This window comes from Sturnira hondurensis, unplaced genomic scaffold (genome assembly GCF_014824575.4).
Source record: "Sturnira hondurensis isolate 20B ecotype Veracruz unplaced genomic scaffold, ASM1482457v3 Scaffold0015596, whole genome shotgun sequence".
NCBI classification, from domain to species: Eukaryota; Metazoa; Chordata; class Mammalia; order Chiroptera; family Phyllostomidae; genus Sturnira; species Sturnira hondurensis.
The window spans coordinates 13,091,581-13,110,755 of record NW_028088227.1 but is presented as its reverse complement, the minus strand read 5'-3'; the positions used below and the strand labels follow the sequence as shown (position 1 = coordinate 13,110,755).

The window sequence follows — 19,175 nt, the reverse complement described above, 5'->3', positions numbered from 1 at the left end:
GGTCAAGTACTCACAAAGGCTTTATTTAATTCCCAGTATCTTTCCAACGTCATAATGAAAAATTAAACTCTTCTGTGTCATAAACAAGGTAGTCTTACATCTGTCAAGAAAATAATACCATGGGGGATTTCTGTGGATGTGTAGGGGTCAAAATGATTAATGTTCACTACTTAAAAACTGATTAATTTAACAAAGAACTAGCTAAGTTAACTACTATGTCCCAGATTTCCAGGTTTCTTTGAGTGATTCAAAGATGCAGCAATACTGCTCCCCGGGTCTTTATCGTCTTAGAAGGAGCCATCTGCTAAGCCCACATTTATGACACTTCAGTAGCTGAGGTTCTGAGCTGTATTCAGGTCTCACATTTACTGTGGGCATCTGGCCCTTTATTCTTGAGCACTGTAACCTTTCACTCTCTCACGTATTTATAAACCAAAGTGTTAGTCTCCGCCAGCAACTGAAATGATGAACGTGGCCATGGCTATGAAATGATGGTGAGTCCAGGAGCTGCGTGCTGTTGCAGTCTGCCTTGAGATCGATCCCTGGCCCCTGAACCATTCTCCGACTCTAGATGGTCTATTTTCCTTTTAGCAAATCATCAACAACAAAGTAATTGGTGAGTGTAACATGAGCAGAATGATTGTCAGCGAAGAAACAAGCCTTCCTCCTACAGTGTTCTCTTATTCCACATTACCACATCACCACTATAATGCTAAATTATTCTCTTTTTTTTAGATTTTTATTTATGTATCTTTAGAGGGGAAGGGAAGGAGAGAGGGGAAGGGAAGGAGAGAGGGAAAGAAACATCAATGTATGGTTGCCTCTCATGTGTCCCCCACTGGGAACTGGCCTGCAACCCAGGCATGTGCCCTGACTGGGAATTGAACCAAATTATTCTTTTGTTTTAGTCACAAAGCAAAAGGTTTGAGTTTTTTAAAGAGTTAACTAAACTATATGAATGGTGCATTTTTCTGTTAGCCAAGACACCACTTGTCTTTCAAATTAAAAATTACTATAGATGTAAAAAGAAATGAACTTCTTTTCCTCCTACTTTTTGAGTATTGGAAAAAGTCAACAGTCTGTAATCTAATACAGACGTTGCTCCTTAATCTTTATGCCAGCAACAATAAAGTTTTCAGTGTTAGAAATTTCTGAAAGGGTTTAAATAAGTTTTAAATACTTATTTAAGTCATTTACATATTTAAAAATTGGAGCTAATTAGCTTATTCCTTTCCCTCTGTATTTGTACCTCTAAACTCACCAAGTGTGCACAGCCAAAGGCAGATTCACTGGGAACTGCATCCAAGAGGCTCCCTACATTCTAAGGCACCCTCCATGGTGTGTTCTCAGGGCTAAGATTCAGCAAAACTTTAAAGGAATAAGACAACCAAAATAAAAAATTATGCCCTCCAAAAATATGTATGCTAAGAACTTGACAGTCTTTTCTCTGAAAGTATTAACCTTAAACATTTAAATAAAGTTTTATATGTTAGCACAGAGACCAATTATATGAAACTTAATACCCACCCCCAAATTTTAACCATGTAATTTTTTAAAATTTCAATGTATACCATTAGCACTCGCAGTTGAAAGCAGAGTTTTGAAGGCTATGGGGAAGTAAAGGGAAAAAGAATAATAAGAATGAAGATAATATGAAAGAAGACATGTTTACTTTAAAATTAAGTGTATATTTACTTTAAAAGTGTGAAAAGTTGAAGCTAATAGCATTAAAGGTTTCTCCACACTTGGGCAGAGCCCATGGGATCACCCACAGATAATACATGGATCATGAAATGCAAATGAATAGAATTGGAAACTGAATGCAATCACTATGCAATTTTCAGGGGAAATCAAGTCTTGTAGTAGGGCTATAGGCTAAGCATTGCAACTGCAATCAAAGCGATTTATAAACTTTGAATCAAGTATCAATAACCTGAAATGGATAGATCCCAACAATATCCACTGTAATAAAATTTAACCAAACCTATTCTGGAATATCCTTGGGCACCGGCTACCTGTGTATCTGATCCAGCATTCCCACAGAAAAGAACACTAATTGTTCCCCTTTTTATGTTACTATTGGCCTCAAATGCAAGAAACTTGTCAGTGTGAGAATTTACGGGGTCCTGTCAGAAATAGGAGGATGAGCTGGAAAGCAGAGTCCTGACTCTATTATTTTCCTCTCAAAAAAGTGTCTGAATTTAACTAAAAAAAAAAAAAAAAAATTAGGCCCATCTAAAACTCTGTTCAGAATTAGAAATAATTTACTTTGATGGAAAGATCAACTTTTCTGTGTCTGAAACGAATCTTTACAGATATTAGTATTTTTCATTTTCTAAAGTTTATAGAACTTTTAGAACTTTATAGACTTTTAGAACTTTTTGTACCAAACAACATATTACTAAATATGCATTTTATGGAATTTAGCATTTTACCTTTTATACTTTTTCTTTTTAACTTAATATTATTACGGCACAGGACTCTCCATAAGAGTCTGTCATAATAGAGCTTTCATGGTGTTACTGATCCTGGTGGACTCATTCCACTGGACTGAAAACTACATATATGTGACAGGATATGCGTAATAGTCTGAGATCTAATTTTTAATGATAAAAATTTAAGGAACTGACTTTTCTATTTTATTATGAAAACTAACAAAGCAAGATCAAGTCTTCGAGTTTCAGGTTATTACCTCTCCCCCCTGAAATGAGCCAAATTTGGAAAGGAAAAGCACTTTGGAAGTCTTTACTGAGTAAATATTCTACTTTAGAATTATTCTTTCTGGAAAGTTGCAGGTGGGCAAGACCTAGGACTCTCAGGCAGGTTTTAGGACTGGTCTTAGTTATATGTTCTTACCTATCTCAAAAGCACCGAAAATGAGGAAATGATGTCTTTTTAACTAGGCATGAATAAATGAAAAACCTGATAATGTAGCACATCATTTCTAAGTCATTTTCTAGAAGTTTAATATAAGAGTATAAGAGGGCAGTGTGATCAAATGCAGATTTGTGGGGTTTTGTTTGTCTGCAATAGAACCTTCCAAAAAACAAATTCCCTACGTTCCCTAAATATGAAATATGGAAATATTGGAAGTAGTAAGTTGCTGAGTGTTTTCACAATCAAAATTATTTAAAATCCTACTAAAAATCATTCCAAATGCAATGTTTAGAACTCTCGAGGTTGCAGACAAGAAAGTTGACAGTGGAAGGAAAGCTCCTGGGTTTTCTAGCTGCTTAAACAACAGGGCACGTCCCTGCAGCCTCCGTGAGCCACCTCCCCAGCCAACTGCACACCACCTGCCCTCCAGGTGCCCTCCTCAGCTGGAGACGCGGAGGGAAGCGGAACGCTCTGCCTTTCAGGAACAACAGTAGCTGAAAAGTGAAGTACGGAGACAATGGCGTTTTACTCCTTACAGGGAATTTAGAAACAGGTGGATCCTGGAGGTGCTTTAGAAAAGGGCAGCATTCTTCTCAGGTGAAAAAGCTACCTCTGCGGAAAATCTAATATACGTCTATATTTAGGATTTAAATATATTTGCATATTATTAACTTTTAAAGACCTAAATAAGAAACAAAAACGCACTGAAGTATAATTCCAAGGACTGGGAACGTGGTCCCTTTTTTTTTGTAGATGAGTACAGGTCATGACAGGACTTGGGTTTCAGTGTTAGGTCCTTAAAACACTAACAGCTTTCTTAAAACTGTCTGTGCGCGAACAGGAAAGAGTACCGGGAACGTGAATGGGGAACACACTAGAAAAAATACACATGAATGCAAATTTCTGCCAGGAAGTCTTGGAAATGCAGCAGTTGTTTCTCCTTACAGATGCTTCCGAGCTTTCAAGACCCATTGCTGTCACTCCCAATGGGAGTGACCCCGTCACCAGAAATGGAGAACCTCTTCAGGAACACAAAGATTCTTCCCCAGCGCACCTGAGGCTGCAACTGGACAACATGCTCAGTAAGATTTTGTTTAAATGTCAGGTCCCAGTGCTAACAAATTCAGGAGTGAGAAAAAATTCTACATTAAAATTGCCAGAGTGTCTTTTGTTCATTCTATTTTACTTTATTGTTACAATTTAAACAAATTCAGAAATTTGGGGTGTTTCTGGCTACTGGAGTAAAACACACTGCAAACCCAAAGGGAAAAATGGACAGAATACCTGATTTTTGAGCGGCCCTGCCCATATGAACAGGATCCTGTTCATCTCACATGCTGATCACGGAAACATTGTTACCTAGCATCTGCTCCAGGAGGACCCTGGCCCCAGAGCGCGCACCTGTTCAACAGGCAAGTGACTTACTTCAACGCAGACTTGAGGTTTTAGGTAATATCGCACATTACCTACAATCCAGGCTTAAATTTTGTAAAAAAAAAAACAAAAACAAAAAACTCTCCAAATAGGAGAAGCAATTAAAATATACATACCAGAACTAAAAACAGCATGTGAGAAAACAAACAATATTTTCAGTCCTAACCCAACTGCAATCTTTTCAGTATAGCTTGAGGTATTTTTAAATATTTGTAGGTGCTAAATAGCATTCACAGTTTCCAAAGCTGCTTTTTACCGAAACAGATCCAAATTCTCATACTCTGACTATCAGACATGTTTTCATGTGCCAGAGTCTCTGCCGTCAGGCCCATGGAAGTATCAGACAGCCATTCAGTGGCAGAAAATGGTTCTTACAGTAATAATGGATCTATTTCCCATCAGTGTGCTATTTTCAGGGTGTGATTAAAAAAATAAGAAATTTGCAATTCATATAAAAGGAAAACTTGCTTAAACTTCTGAAAGCAAGTCCAGTCTGGTGGAGGTATGTAAGGCATTAAATAACAGAATCAGATTCTTTTTTTAAGATTCCCGATGAACTCGACAGCAGAGAACTCTGGTTCTCCAGCATTTTCTCCGTCTTTTCTCCCCCAGTGGTTCTGCTGATCTCTCTTTGCTTCTTACTGTGGATCCACGGGATAAAACAAAGGATGGCTCCTCCAATCAGGGGGGGGATTCCAGCGAGGTAGAATGACATGTCATAGGAACCCAGCTTGTCCCGAAGTAACCCTGGGAAGTGAAAAAACTGTCACCAAGAGAGAACAAGTGTGACCCATAGGGGTCTCAGCTCAGTCCCAGTGATGGCCTATCTCGTCCCCACCTAATAACTTCATCTCAGTAAAACTAGGTCAAATGTCTCATATTACTCAACACTTTTTAGGAAATGTGTCTGAAATATACACCTTTTGTGATATGAGGAATAAAAAGATCTCGTATCTTTAATCTTGTCATAGACTACAAGATATTACTTGGAAAAAGCATTTGCAACCGAGCTTTGGCTTTCTCAGAGCCCTTTGGAGGTTGTCTGGGCCAGCCTGCCACGCGGTGTCAGAAAAGCTGCCACCACCAGGCTGGAAATGCTCATGCACACCTCCAAGGGCCAGCATTGCGATCCTTCCCTGGGTCGGTCTATGGAGTAACAGGGAACTATTTAAAATTATAATTTAAAATCATGAAAAATTTATAAATCTAAGTTAGGAAGAAAAGGGTGATTAAACACATTTTTTAAAGATAACTCGGGTTTATCCTCCCGAGAGGAAAATATGAGAACCTGTCTGGGGCATTCTAACAGACCCTTGAATTCTGCTTCTGAAAACTGTTATTTAGCACACTCCTTATGTTTAATTCTAACCCAATCCAAATTTTAATTAGTTGTCTTAGTGTTTTTAAACGTATTAAACTTTTACTTTACAACCTGGGTTACTGGAAATGTCCAGTGAACACGGCGCACTAAATGCCCAGCCCTGCTGAGAGTCTGTCCAGTTGGGCACCAGCACATTTAAAAAGGGTGTCCACACTCTGGGTGGAAACCTAAAGATATAGTATGTCTAAGTGTACGATTTTCCCACCTTCCGAATGAGAATGTTTCCTGCACAACTGAACCTCTCCTGCTTGCCAACACTAACTATTCTGTCCGGCTGTGATACTGTGATCCCCCAGAACCTCCTGGTGTTGCCGCTTGCTGCACTGCTCTGCCTGCTTCAGAAGTTTCCTGTTACCTCCTTTACTCTGGTCTGCTATCAGTTACTTCCAGTTGCAAACTCCATTCCTACTAAAGTGCTGCCTGTCGTCTACCATGGACTTGGAAACCCTAAAAGCTAGCCTGTCGGGTGTAAAAATTGTGGGACTGGTAGGAGGGAGGGAGGGAGTGGCTGGAGGGTCTCCTTCAGAGGCTGTGCCCTGAGAACTCGAGTTCTGCTTGGTCTTCGCAGTGATGACGCCACTTGCTGGATTCCTGACTGGCTCCCACCTGGCGGACCTGCTAGATATGCGTGGTTCCGTACATGAGGATGGGTCGAGCTGGACTGTAACTGAGCCCGTCACGTGCCGGCACAGATAACAGCACATACACTTAAATGTTATCCAATCTCCTTATCATCCTAAGTCACACTGGCACCCAAGTGATACTGGACATGAGACATCTTTGCACTACCACTCAGAAGTTTTCTGAAGGTGAACTTCATGCAACACAAAATTAACCATTTCAGTGGCATTTAGGATGTTCACAGCGTTGTGCAACCGCCCTCTCTGCCTAGTTCCAGACATGTTCACCTCACCAGAAAGAAACTTCACCCCCGTGACGCAGTTACTCTGTGGCCCCCCCGCCCTCCAGCCCCTGGCAGCCACAGGTCCGCTCTCTGCCTCCACGGACTCACCTGTTCCAGGTATTTCACATAAATGGAATCCTGCACTATGTGACATGTTCTGGCTTTTTGTGGCACACACAAACAAAAGACCAGTAACTAATATATTTTACATACAAGTGAGGCTTAGGACCTGTAGTAATAATGCTATGAATTACTGTAATTACTGGAGAATAATTACATTTACCTGCAATGGGTGGGCCCACAGTCATGGGTACAGACATGAATCCAAGCAGAAATCCAATCGCTTGGGAAACGTCCTGGGCGCCGACTAACTCGAAGGCAATGGGGGCCATAATTGAAATGAAGCATCCATCGAAGATGCCCATGACGAGGCAGACAGCGATGAGGGCCCCGAAGACATTACACAGGGGAATCATCATGGACATGAGACCAATGAAGAGGAAGGAGAGAACCTGGGACAGACACCACAACGTCAACTCCACATTCAGAAAAGTGAATCTTGCAATTACTGAGCCACATGTTTAGAACTTCAAGGCAGTTGCGGGTTCGTCGCCTCCGGGCCCAGCTCCCCTTGATGGTATATATGTAACGACTTCCACAGCCGTCCCCTCGGAGTTCCCAGAGCACTTTCTCAGTATTTCCATCATGGAGGCAATGTCAGCCTCTTCAGCTCGTGATACACATGAACTCATTACTAAAACCCTGCAGCATGCCAAAAATATATCTGTTGCCAATCTGATAATCTAAGAGAAAACAGGTCCATGCCCCTGACTAAACAGTCAGATATTTAGTGTTTTAAAAATCCTTGAGGAACATCAGTTTTTTGGTCAGTTCTGTGAGAAATCATTCACTTCAGAGTTCAAAATGTAATTCTATATATTTTGGGCATATCTCTTAATACTTTGCCTGACTGCAAATTCTCCTATTCTCAATTGATACTGTATTAATTTATAGTCTTTTTCAATTGTTTGACAATATTACTAGTTATTTAAATGTGTTAAATTTGATTAACAATTGTCAAATTAACATTGTTCACTGTTATTTCAAAGTAAACTTCCTTGTTTTTTCTTTGAGGTTTGAGTTCACAGAAATTCACACATTCACTCTGTAGCATTCATCTAACCAGCTGTTTCTTCCCTCCCTATAGCTCCAGCAGTGAGGAGGGATGCTCTTTCCCAGCAGGTGTTACCATCCAAACTGCAGCTCAGTTAGGGGGTCAACAGGCCAGGCTGCTGAGGACAGACCCGTTCCTCATATGCAGGGGTATCTGAGCCACAAGGAGCACAGGCCAAGATTTCACAAACTGTTCTTACAGGGGGTTCGTAACTTCTTCATCACTGCCCAGAATAAATATTGATCCATATATCAAATACTGATCTGTAGATTCTGGGCTCCAGAAGTTGAAAGATGAATAAATTTAGCATTACATGCAATGTCTTCGTTTTTGTTTTGTTTTGTTTGGTCTGTTTTCCTCAAACACAGCGGCTCAGTTAGATTTAAATAAGGGTTCAAAGGCCTCTAATTTTCTTCTGGGTTTCGGCACTGACATTTAATAAGGCACTGACAGTTGAGATGTCTTTCCTGCTTTTGTTTTCTTAGAACCACCCAAGGAAATATATCCTGTCATGATATTATAGGCTCTAGAAGAATAACCCCCCGCTTGATTTAGGTTATGTACTTAACCAAAAAAAAATTCTTTTGTTTGCTATTACTATTCTCATTTCTACCACAAAGAGCATTCTTGGAGAACTGTCAGTTCAACTTTTGCTCAGGAACCCAAGTACAGTTCAGGAGGAAAAATGAGCTGCACCTGAATAAGCAGAAGGCATTTGCAGAGGCAGACACCAGAGTGGCCAGGGTTCATAGTGCTGCTCCTACGAACTGGTGCGAGATAAAGTTTCCAGACTCTTAGAGCTCCCAGCTGGAAACCCAGGGCCGAAACCAGTGGGCAGCAGAGATCTGTCGGTCCACCACAAACTAAAGGGCCGTGTTCAGGCCACACCGAGTGGCTGGTTTCTTCTAGAGCACAAGAGGCCACAGCTCTTTCGAAGTGCTTCACGGGGAGTCTGTTCAACTTTCCCGCACAGCACGAGCACCACCATTTCTGCCTGAGGGAGCAAATGGCCCTCCTGCCACAGCCCAGCTGAGAGGAGGGGCCTCATGCAGGATGGGGAGTTGCTAAGGATTTGGATAATGTTTTGGAAACAGCTTATGTTGGTAAAGCATATATGCTTATCCCAGGGTATCTTCAGGGAAATGTAAAACAGAACAAAAAACCGGGCAACACAAATCAGTGCACCCTACCTCAGCCAGAGGAGGAGATTTCACAAGAAGATGGATATGAAAGTGATTCATTTTTCTGAATTACAAAAAATTCTAAATTTCAGAAGCAACCCAGGAACACAATTTTTTAAAACAAATTCAAATCTTACAACAATGTATACAGTGATAGATGCAAGACTTCCTTTGAGCCCCTCTCATCCTCACCCCTCCCCGCTGCCCTCGGCAGGAATTACCACTCGGTTTGGTCTGCACCGGCCCAGGCGTTCCCTACGCCCACCCACAGGCCGTCCGGGTCCACGCTGCACTGTGCCCATGCCACAGAAACATGACACCGCGGGAGAGTGATCCAAACCCAAGTTTCCAATTCTCTCACTGAGGAGCTACAACTTCCAGACCTTTGCAACACACTCCTGAAACAGTTATATATTAAAGACTCAGATACATAGTAACTCACTGCTGACGGGAAAAGGCAGGCCTGTGAAGTGAGGAACGGTGGTAAGAAAATACCAGAACACAGCCTGTGTTCTTCCCAATAAAGTACACATGAGAACAGTCTCTTTAACCATTATATTCTATATGATGCAGTTTGGTTATCTCTTCTTTCAGGATTTAAAATTGTTAGGCTGAAAGTACATGAAACCCAGGACCTTGATGGACATCCGAATCCAGAACTCTAAGCAAGTATGAGATACGTTCCTGAACTTTGTCACCTGTGACAGAGACGCCAGTTCACGGTCACCAAGGTCTCCTTTCTCAAGACCTGTTCCAGATCAGGATCTGCCTCAGTATTCAATAGAATATTAACACATAATAGAAGTAATGATGAATCAATCATCCACTCTGGGCCAGCACTTTATAGAAGACATCACCGCAAATCCTCGCCACAGGCCGCAGACAATTCTGGAGACAAATTACTGGCAGGACTGGTGTGCACTCCAGTCTCACTCCAGAGCCTGTGCTTTGCTCTGCAGCCTCACAAACTCAAGATGACTCTGACCAGGAATTAGACCTGTGGGAGGTTGTGAAGTATGTTCTGTGCCCAGCTGCCACTCAGAAGTGGCTTCAAGGGACAAGTTGAGGAGAGAGCTATCCTAGTCCCAGGAGGCCAGGAGGCTGGGATGTAACAATCAAAAGTGGGGAGCTGGTATGAGAAGACATCAATGAAAGGAAGAAAAGAGGTAAGCAGCAGGAGCAGTCCAACCCTTCAAGGCTGGGCCAAAAGGCAGGCAGCCAGGGAGGCAGAGAGGAGAGAGAGGAATGAGCACAAAGGCCGAGCTGGCACTGGTCACAGCCCAGCCAAGAATCAACACCACGCTGACTTTGGAAAGCTGGGCCAGGGAAGCCAGGATGACAGAGAGACGGAGCCAGGGACGTGGTGTAAATGACAGGCCCCATGTGGCGTGGCCTTGTGTTGGATGGCCCCAGAGCCACTGTGTTCACAGGACGAACCCAGCAGTGGCTCCCAGCAGCCACAGGACTCACTGAAGTCCTTTGAAAGATGGACTTACCTTCACAGGGAAGACCTAAAAGAGGACCTAAAAGGTTGTGACAAACCTTTCACCCAAAGTGAGATTACTGACTTTCAACTCAGTGCTATGTCACTGCAGAGCAAACATGGGACAAATTAGGGAAGTATTCCCTTCTGTAAATTACATGTAACATGTATTAAAAGGTGACCCCAAATGTAGTAAATGACCTGACTGCCCTATGAGTAATAGGAAAATTTTTCACAAGTTGGAGTAAAACGTTGATGTGTAAAATATACCATAACTTTACGCCCCACGGCACCTTAGTGTGGACCGCCATCATCTCACTCCTGCACTACCACATGGGTCTCCTCATCAGTCCTCCTCCCCTCTTGCACTCTTGCTTCCCTTCCAGTAACCCATCCGCCACACACAGAGCAACCACAGTGACTTTAAAATGTAAAATCAGCCCTGGCTGGTGTAGTTCAGTGGATTGAGCACGGGCCTGTGAACCACATAATCACAGTTCGATTCCCAGTCAGGGCACATGCCTGGGTTGTAGGCCACTTCCTAGTGGGGGGGACACATGAGAGGCAACCATACATGGATGCTTCTCTTGCTCTCTCCTTCCCTTCCCCTCTAAAGATAAATACATAAAATCTTTAAAAAAAAAAGTAAAATCAGGCCCCATTATTTCTCAACAAAGACCCACTGAAGTAAAATCTCTTCTTGGTTCTGAAGGTTCTGTATCATCTGGCCCCTCCTGGCTCTCCACCCGTTTAGCATGCCACTCTGTCTTCTTGAGTTCCCAAACAAGCCAGCTTTTTCCTGCTTCCAGCCTTGCTCCAGCAACTCAGGGACTGTATCTGTCTTGCTTAAACCACACTACCAAGGTCTAGGTGGGTGCTTGGGACACAGTAGGCACTCAGAAATTTTATTTTATGTTTTGATTTTTCTTTTAAAGATTTTATTTATTTTTAGAGAGAGGGGAAGGGAGGAGAAAGCGAGGGAAAGAAACTGCAGTGTGTGGTTGCCTCTCGTGCCCCCCCTTACTGGGGACCTGGTCCACAACCCAGGCATGTGCCCTGACTGGGAATCAAACCGGCAACCCTTTGGTTCATAGGCCGGTGCTCAATCCACTAAGCCACACCAGCCAAGGAATGGTTTGCTTTTCTGAAAATGAAATAATTTAGGTTCTTTATTGTTCTGATGCCACCTTCCCCATAGCTTTTGCTCGTCAAAAGAAAAATATGTCAGGCTGGGGGTCCCCATAGGTGGCACAACTTCCCTTGGTATGGCTGCTGGGCCTGAGAAGCACCACTTTTTGTTGTGGAGTGGGAAGTCTCGCCTGGGCTGTCCAGAAGGTTGTTTTTGTTGTTTTTTTTTTTAAGATTTTATTTATCTATCTTTAGAGAGGAAGGGAAGGAGAGGAGAGAAATAGCAATGTATGGTTGTCTCTCGTGAGTCCCCTACTGGGAACTGGCCTGCAACCCAGGCATGTGCCCTGACTGGGAATTGAGCCTTGATCGTGTGGTTCGCAGGCCTGCGCTCAATCCACTGAGCTACACCAGCCAGGGCCAGAAAGTTTTGAATGAATGGAAAGAAGCTGAAAGTTTGTAATGCACCAAATGTCCATTAGAGGGCTCCCTTGATACTTAAGAACAAGACGAAATGTTCTGCTAAATGTTTGACATGGATATCCATAATCAGGTATTAATATAACAGGGAATGATCACAGTGAAACTGGAAAGGTTGGCATTCATGCTGCCTGTCACTACCAGAACCAGTAAGCAGAGAGAAGGATCAAATGTCTACGGGTGCTTTATTCAGATGAACAGCGACCTGAGAAGACCGGAGGTTATGTACCCTCAAAAAATGTCTTAACATCTCATCTCAAGCCAACCTTTTTATAAGGAGAAGAAAGGGTAGGCAAGGGGTTTTGGAAGAAGGTTCAATGGAAAAGAGTTGCAGTCTGGCAGCATTTTCCTAGTACTTTATCTGTTGATCAACAATTCTTTATCTGCATCGTGGATGTTCCCTTCCTGGAACACAATGGCTCAGATTGCAGACCATCTTCAAGGCCTGCAGACACCCCCGGGGCACAAAGGCTGTGTTCCTTGTTGGCCTCCTGGAGTCACGTGGTCATGCATTCCAATTCCTGAAATAATAGCTCTCCACATGCATTAGTCACTGAGGCCTATCAACTAAGGCTAAAATCTTTAACTCCTTAGTTCCCCCATCAACAGTGCAGTAAACACTTTAAAAAGTAGAACTCTCCCACCCGTCCTCTGGATGTATGACCAGACTCCTTCCTGTGGCTGTCCGCCTGGACCCACTCACACAGACACCCACAGCGAGGCAGCCTCTCCGCCCCTTGGTGCTCATGTCAGTCAGTGGAAACAACAGGACCCTCCTCAAAGGGCCAGGCTGAGGAGTAATGGAGGGTAATGCATGTGGAAATGCTTAATGTGTGGTGGCTGTTATTACTTCAGCTAGCAGAAGCTCTTTTGTGTGTGTCATGTGCCACTGAGCAGGCTCTGACTCCTGGGACCCTGCGAGTAAGAGCTGTTCTGGATGTCCCATCCCCCGCAGCCCTGCTCAGCGCCTGTAGCCTCACACCCACAGCTCTCAGAGCGCGAGGCCAGCTCACATTTGGTCTTCCCCTCATCCTGAAGCCTTCGATTTATCCCAGCATCACTGTGGCCAACAGGAGGTGCCCAAAGTGGGATGGCTTCAGTTTTGTCGTTTTTGCCTCCAGCAAAGTCTCAGGCTTCATCCACCCTAAGATCCACCTGTTTACCTTTCTGGCAGTCCACAGTACCCACAGAGCTCTCACCGGACACCACATTTCACAGGAATCCGTTCTTTCCTATCAACTTTCTTCACTGGCCAGCTTTCCCATCTGTACGCAGTAAGCTACTTCATCTGTTCCCTTTTCCAATTGTTTTCCTGTGCCCAAATTTCACCTCTCCTTCAAGGCCCTGCTCCAATACAGCCTCTCCTCCACATAGTGAGCAGACACGTTCAGTGCTGAACCCCCAGTCCCCCTATTGGCTCTCCTTCACCCCACTTCCACAGCCAAGCTTCTGGGCCAAGTTGCCTACATTTCCATCTATTCAGCTGATCATGGTCAGACTTTTGCACCTGCCAATCCACTGAAATTTCTGTAGCTAAATCCAACAAAAACCTTTCAATCTTTACCATGCCTGCCCTCTCACTAGCTGCGGATGCTGCTGACTGCTCCAACCCCTGCACCCTGCTTTTCCCTACCCATCTGGCCATTCCCTTTGGGTCTCCCTTCACACCCCTGGTCCTCCGTTCACCCCATACAGCCCGTGAACACCAAAGTCCCACAGGACTCTCTCTCAGGAGCTCCAAACTCAACTTGGCTTTCCTACAAGCACCACATACTTAATGTGGCAACAATAACTTCATCATTTTACTCCACTTTACTGAATTATTCAACTTGATAAAACAGCAAAACTATCCACCCCTTTATCCGAGCCATAAATCTCAGACCCAGCTTAGATGGCTCTCCATGGACCCCTCATTCCCTGTACCCCTATCTTACTTCCTATTTGATTCCCATATCTCTGCCCTGGTTCTTCCTGCCTAGAGTACTTCAATAGTCTCCAACCTGTCCCTCTGCTTCTGCTTTTTAAAAAAATAACAGCATTATTGAAATATAAACTCATATACCATACAATTCACCCACTTAAAGTGGACAGTGCAATGGGTTTTAGTTCATTAACAAGGTTGTACAACCATCAATACTATCTAATTTTAGAATCCATCGCCCCCAAAAGAAACCCCATACCCAGTAGCAGTTACTCCCCATTCCCTCCTCCCCAAATCCCTAGAAACCTCTAATCTATTTTTTGTCTCTATGGAGCTCCCTGTGCTGGACACTCCATAGGATCAGAATCATTCAATGTGGCCTTCCGTGACTTCCTCAACTCTTACCCCCTCCTCCACTTCATCCCACCCTTCATAGTTGATTAGACTTTATAAAACACAGTTCACGTCCTGTCACTCCCTTGCTTCAGATTCTTTCACGGGTCCTGGTAGACTTCAGGATAGAGTTCATCCTCGGCTGTGCTCATAAAGGCCCTTCCCAACCTGGCTCTCTCCTGACCCCCCAGACAGTCGATCTACTGTTCTCTCTTTATTCCATTTGGACACTGAGTTTCTGTCACACCTGTACTTCTTTGCCTATATGGTTTCCTCTGCTTGGAACATGCTTCTCTGTCTTCCTTATCTGTCTACTACTCAGGGCTTAACACTCTGCCAGCCCAGGAGGTCTGTTCAGACCCCCACTAGTGATTCAGATGCTTGGCCCCTACGGTGCTATGGCACCCCCCAGCATACCCACTACCCCACTGTGCTGTAACCCTGTTTTCTGTTTCCCCATGCAACCATCAACTACTAATGGAGGCCACAGACCATGTTTCATCTGCAGGCATGGAGTCACTTAAATCCTTGTTAAATGAGGTCCACACGATCTTAGAAGTAGCATTTGTTTAATGTGTGCTCCACAATACCCAGAAGGCAAACTGCAGTAAAGAAGCTCAAAAGACAAACACACCCTGCTCCTGAATTTCACAAGACATTGCAAGAGGCACATGACTATAAAGGCTGTGCCAAAAACACTCTTCTTATAAAAAAGGCTACGGGCAAAAAACATTTTGGTTTACTGGAGTTCCACAACTAAACAAAGAAGATTGTTGTTTGATCACCCATTTTTCATGCTGAAAACCCCAAACTCTGACTGATTCTGCTCTTGAAAAACTGCTTGAGAAATCAGACTCCTCATTTTTACAGAAAAATTTAAGCAAATAAAAATAAGTAAATAAACAAGCCAGTAGGTGATAGAATAATTTACTGGGGGAAAGGACTAAAGAGAGTACCTGTAGATAAACCTTCTTCACACCAGGCACACAGTCTGCAATCCTGCCGAAGAACAGCCGTCCAACCCCCGACGTGATGCCAATGCACATGAGAAGCACCTCTTTATTGTCTTCATCTTGGAACCTTTCATTCACATGCTTCATCTGTAGACCAGAGAGAAGGGAGCCACACTAAACGTGGTAGGAGACCCTGACAAGTGTTGAGGCACTGTACAAATGCTTACGATGCAACTGTCCTGCCCTTCCTTCCAAATTCTAGTATTTATCAAATGTGCTCTTTGAGAGCATATGAGAACCTGAGAAAAGCTAACATGTTTTAGTGTGCATTAAATAAGAATGTTTGTGAGGTCTTTTTCAATGTTTAATACAGGGTTACCGACATATACTTTGCAAGTTAACACTGATCCATTCAGTGACAAGGAGAGAACAGCCCTTTGAACCTTGCTCTATCAAGGTCATCCAGGGATCCAGTACATTATCTCTTCCATGAAAGGCAGCTTTTTAAAAAGTATATTTATTTATTTATCCTTAGAGGGGAAGGGAAGGAGAGAGGAAGAGAAACATCAATGTATGGTTGCTTCTCCTGCATCCCCTGCTGGGAACTGGCCTGCAACCCAGGCATGTGCCCTGACTGGGAATCGAACTGTGATACTCTGGTTTGCAGGCCCGCACTCAATCCACTGAGCTACACCAGCCAGGGCAAAAGGCAGCTTTTTAAGGGTCAGTACTGGAGTTTCATCTCTTCTAGGAGGGCCTGAATCAAACTGACACCTCTGAATAAGCTGTACTTGAGCTTAAGACTCTCTACGTATGAATTTGCCTACTTGTGGGATGTGAGAGCAGATAAAGATAGAGTCAGTTTAACATAGTGGTTAAAGAAAAAGCTCCAAAGAGGCTGCTTTGGGTTCAAGTCCTGGTTCCATTGTGTATTAGCCTTGTGACCCTGGGCAAGTGTGTAACCTCTAGGACCTCTGTTTCATGGTCGGGAAGCAGAGACAGCAACCGTACTTCGAGAAGGCAGTTGTGATGATTTAATATCTGTATAAAGAACTTAGAGGAGCACCTGACACACTGTTAATAATGATCCAAGATAATTTAATTTTAGCCTAATTATTTAAAAGGGAACTTTCTTTTAATTTAGTGTCTACTTAGGACAATGACTGTAAACCAACAGCCTCAGAGTGTTTACCCAGGCGGTGTGACCAGGCAGGCATCACACTGGGTGATACCACATGTATATATCACCATCTAATGTAAGCTTTGTTCCCACAGCCCAAGTTTCTCAGTTTGCCACAGCTTTCCTAGTACTTCTGTTTATTTTTTAATATTTTATTTATTTATTTTTAGAGAGAGGAGAAAGGAGGGAGAAAGAGGAGAGAAACATCAATATGTGGTTGCCTCTTGCATGCCCTCAACAGGGGACCTGGACCACAACCCAGGCATGTGACCTGACTGGGAATTGAACCAGCAACCCTTTGGTTCACAGGCCAGCACTCAATCCACTTAGCTACACCAGCCAGGGCAGGCAGCACTTCTGTTTTCTTAGTGATCACCTATCTGTGCTCACAACAAGGAGAAAAAGCATGTCTATACTATTACTGAGATGTTACAACAATCATAAACAGCTGCTTCAAACAATCAGACTCACTGTCCCCCTACAGCAAACATGGGCCTGACTCCTGAGAGCCTGCGAAGCAGATTTCCCAGCAAGTTCAAAGGGCCAGAAGGGTCTCATGCTGCACTAGTAGTCTTTCTGGGTGACATCTCCTTAGCAGACTTCCTTTCCACATTGTTAAGCCCATTTAGGCATGCCAACAGCATTGCATCTCTCTTCTCCCTTTCGAAACCGTAACTGTCCTCCTTCTGCATTTTCCCACTGGTCCAGATAATCCTCCTAAATATGGCTTTAATCTCATCAATCTCTTATCAGATGCCCACAGCCCACATTTATACTCCTTAGTTAGGCATTAAACTCTGCCACCAAGCTATCTCTGTACTTTTATTACTTACTGATCCTTGATTCAGAAGTAGAAAACTCAAGTGTCTGCAGGACCCAAGCAAAGCGAGCATAAAGGAGGACAACAGACTGCTGGAGGGGGGCGCGTACAGTTCAGCTGATCAGCACCACACAGGACCACGAGGGTTGCCCAGCCCCCTTTTATTTTAAAACGAAGTCAGAAATCTGGATTTTTGTGTGGAAATGTTGGCACCTAACTTAATTTAGAATGAAGCATAATCCAACCCAACCCCCCACCCCTTGTAGCTAAACAAAAAACGTCTGCAAACTGCATCAGGCCAGCTTTGATCTCAGCCCCAATCTCCTCTGGCCCAGCAGGATGGGCGTATTCAGTGTCTGAAACAGTCTCATCTCTCTCCCTACATTTCCACTGCCTCTTCTACCTCTGTGACATTCTAAATTCTGCTTAAATCCCACCTTTTCTATAAAAATCCCACCTGCTCTTGATCACCTTGGTCTTACACCCCCTTCTTGTTAGTGCGTAAAGTTTTCACTGGCACCTTAAGTACTTTGTTCCTACACAGCCTTCATAGCTTCTAACTCTACACATACTCTTGGGCAAACTCTTGCACCACGAACTGGACATACCTTCCTGCCTGTGAAAGGGCACCTCAAAGTCAACATGCCCCATGCTGAACTCACCTCCCCTCACCACCTGCCCCTCCTCCCTGTCAGTTAACACTGCCAGTATTGGCCTACCTACCCTAGGTAGAAACCTGACAACCATCCTAGATTCCTCCCTCCTTCTCTTCAAATCCAATAGCCACTGCCAAGTTCTGATGATTTCACCTCCTAAATCTCCATCAGACACACTCCCTTTGGTCCACGTTCCCCATTGTTTTAGTTCAGGTTCTTATCACTCCTCACCTGGACCATTACAACAGCCTTCTAACAGTGCTTCTTGCTTGAGCCCCAACTCCTAACTCTCTAACCTATATTCTCCAAGACCACCAGATTAAGTCCAATATTAAAAATAACACTTCTTTGCCTAAGATCCTTTTATGGCTCCACAGCCTTCAGAGTAAAGCTCAAGCTCTTGGTTTGACAGATAAAATCTTCCTGCTTTGTTACTGCAGCCTCATCTTAGCAGTCTCCTTATATTCACCATGTTAACGCTGTGTTATCCAAATATGACATGGGCTATTGAGCACTTAAAATGTGGCTAGTCAAACTGAGATGTTCTGTTAGTGTAAAACACACAGCAAATATAGAAAACTTAGTGGAAAAAAACAGCAAACAAAATATCTCATTAATAATTTAAAAATATTGATTCCATGTTGAAATAGTATTTTGGCTATATTGGTTAAACAAAATATATCATGAAACTAATTTCACTGTTTTTTTTTACTTTTAAAAATATGGCTATTAAAATTTTTTAAAATTCTGCATGTCTTGCATTACATTTCTATTGAACAGTGCTAGTCCAAGAAATCCACTTGTACCTGCAAAGACAAGACAGCTGTCAATAAAGGTAACCACAAACTGGTTTATTCCCCCAGGCCCTATCACTTTCCATAAGTAAGATTACAAAAAGCAGAAAAATGCTCTGGCCCAGTGGCTCAATGGTTGGAGCATCATCCCGTATACCAAAAATGTTGCAGTTTGATCCCTAGGTCAGGGCACATATGGGAGGGTACATATCCTTTTCATATAGATGTTTCTCTTTTTCTCTCTCTCTAAAATCAATAAACATCCTCAAGGTGAGGATTTTTTAAAAAGCAGAAATAGATTCCATCTCAATTCTGAAGAAAATTAATAACCTGATCTAAAGCAGGCAGGACATAATTAAGAATATGTATCGGCTTTATTTGGAACTTGAATCCAGACTCTACTATATTAATCCACT

The 19,175-nt window shown here is 43.2% G+C and overlaps 1 protein-coding gene across 3 annotated transcripts in view; it reads right to left on the bottom strand.

Moving 5' to 3' along the window:
* Nucleotides 1-4,057: 4,057 nt before the first annotated feature.
* The window catches only part of SLC16A10 (solute carrier family 16 member 10), a 111,140-nt gene continuing 96,022 nt past the window's right edge, over nucleotides 4,058-19,175 (bottom strand). For 2 of the 3 annotated variants that reach the window (XM_037065051.1, XM_037065053.1), the window contains 3 exons: nucleotides 15,313-15,456; nucleotides 6,880-7,108; nucleotides 4,058-5,058 (listed from right to left, as the gene is read on the bottom strand). In XM_037065051.1, coding sequence (XP_036920946.1) covers nucleotides 4,826-5,058; nucleotides 6,880-7,108; nucleotides 15,313-15,456 — 606 coding nt within the window. In that variant the 3' untranslated portion in view covers nucleotides 4,058-4,825. The remainder of the gene's footprint in view (nucleotides 5,059-6,879; nucleotides 7,109-15,312; nucleotides 15,457-19,175) is intronic. The other variant, XM_037065052.1, reaches the window with a different exon arrangement.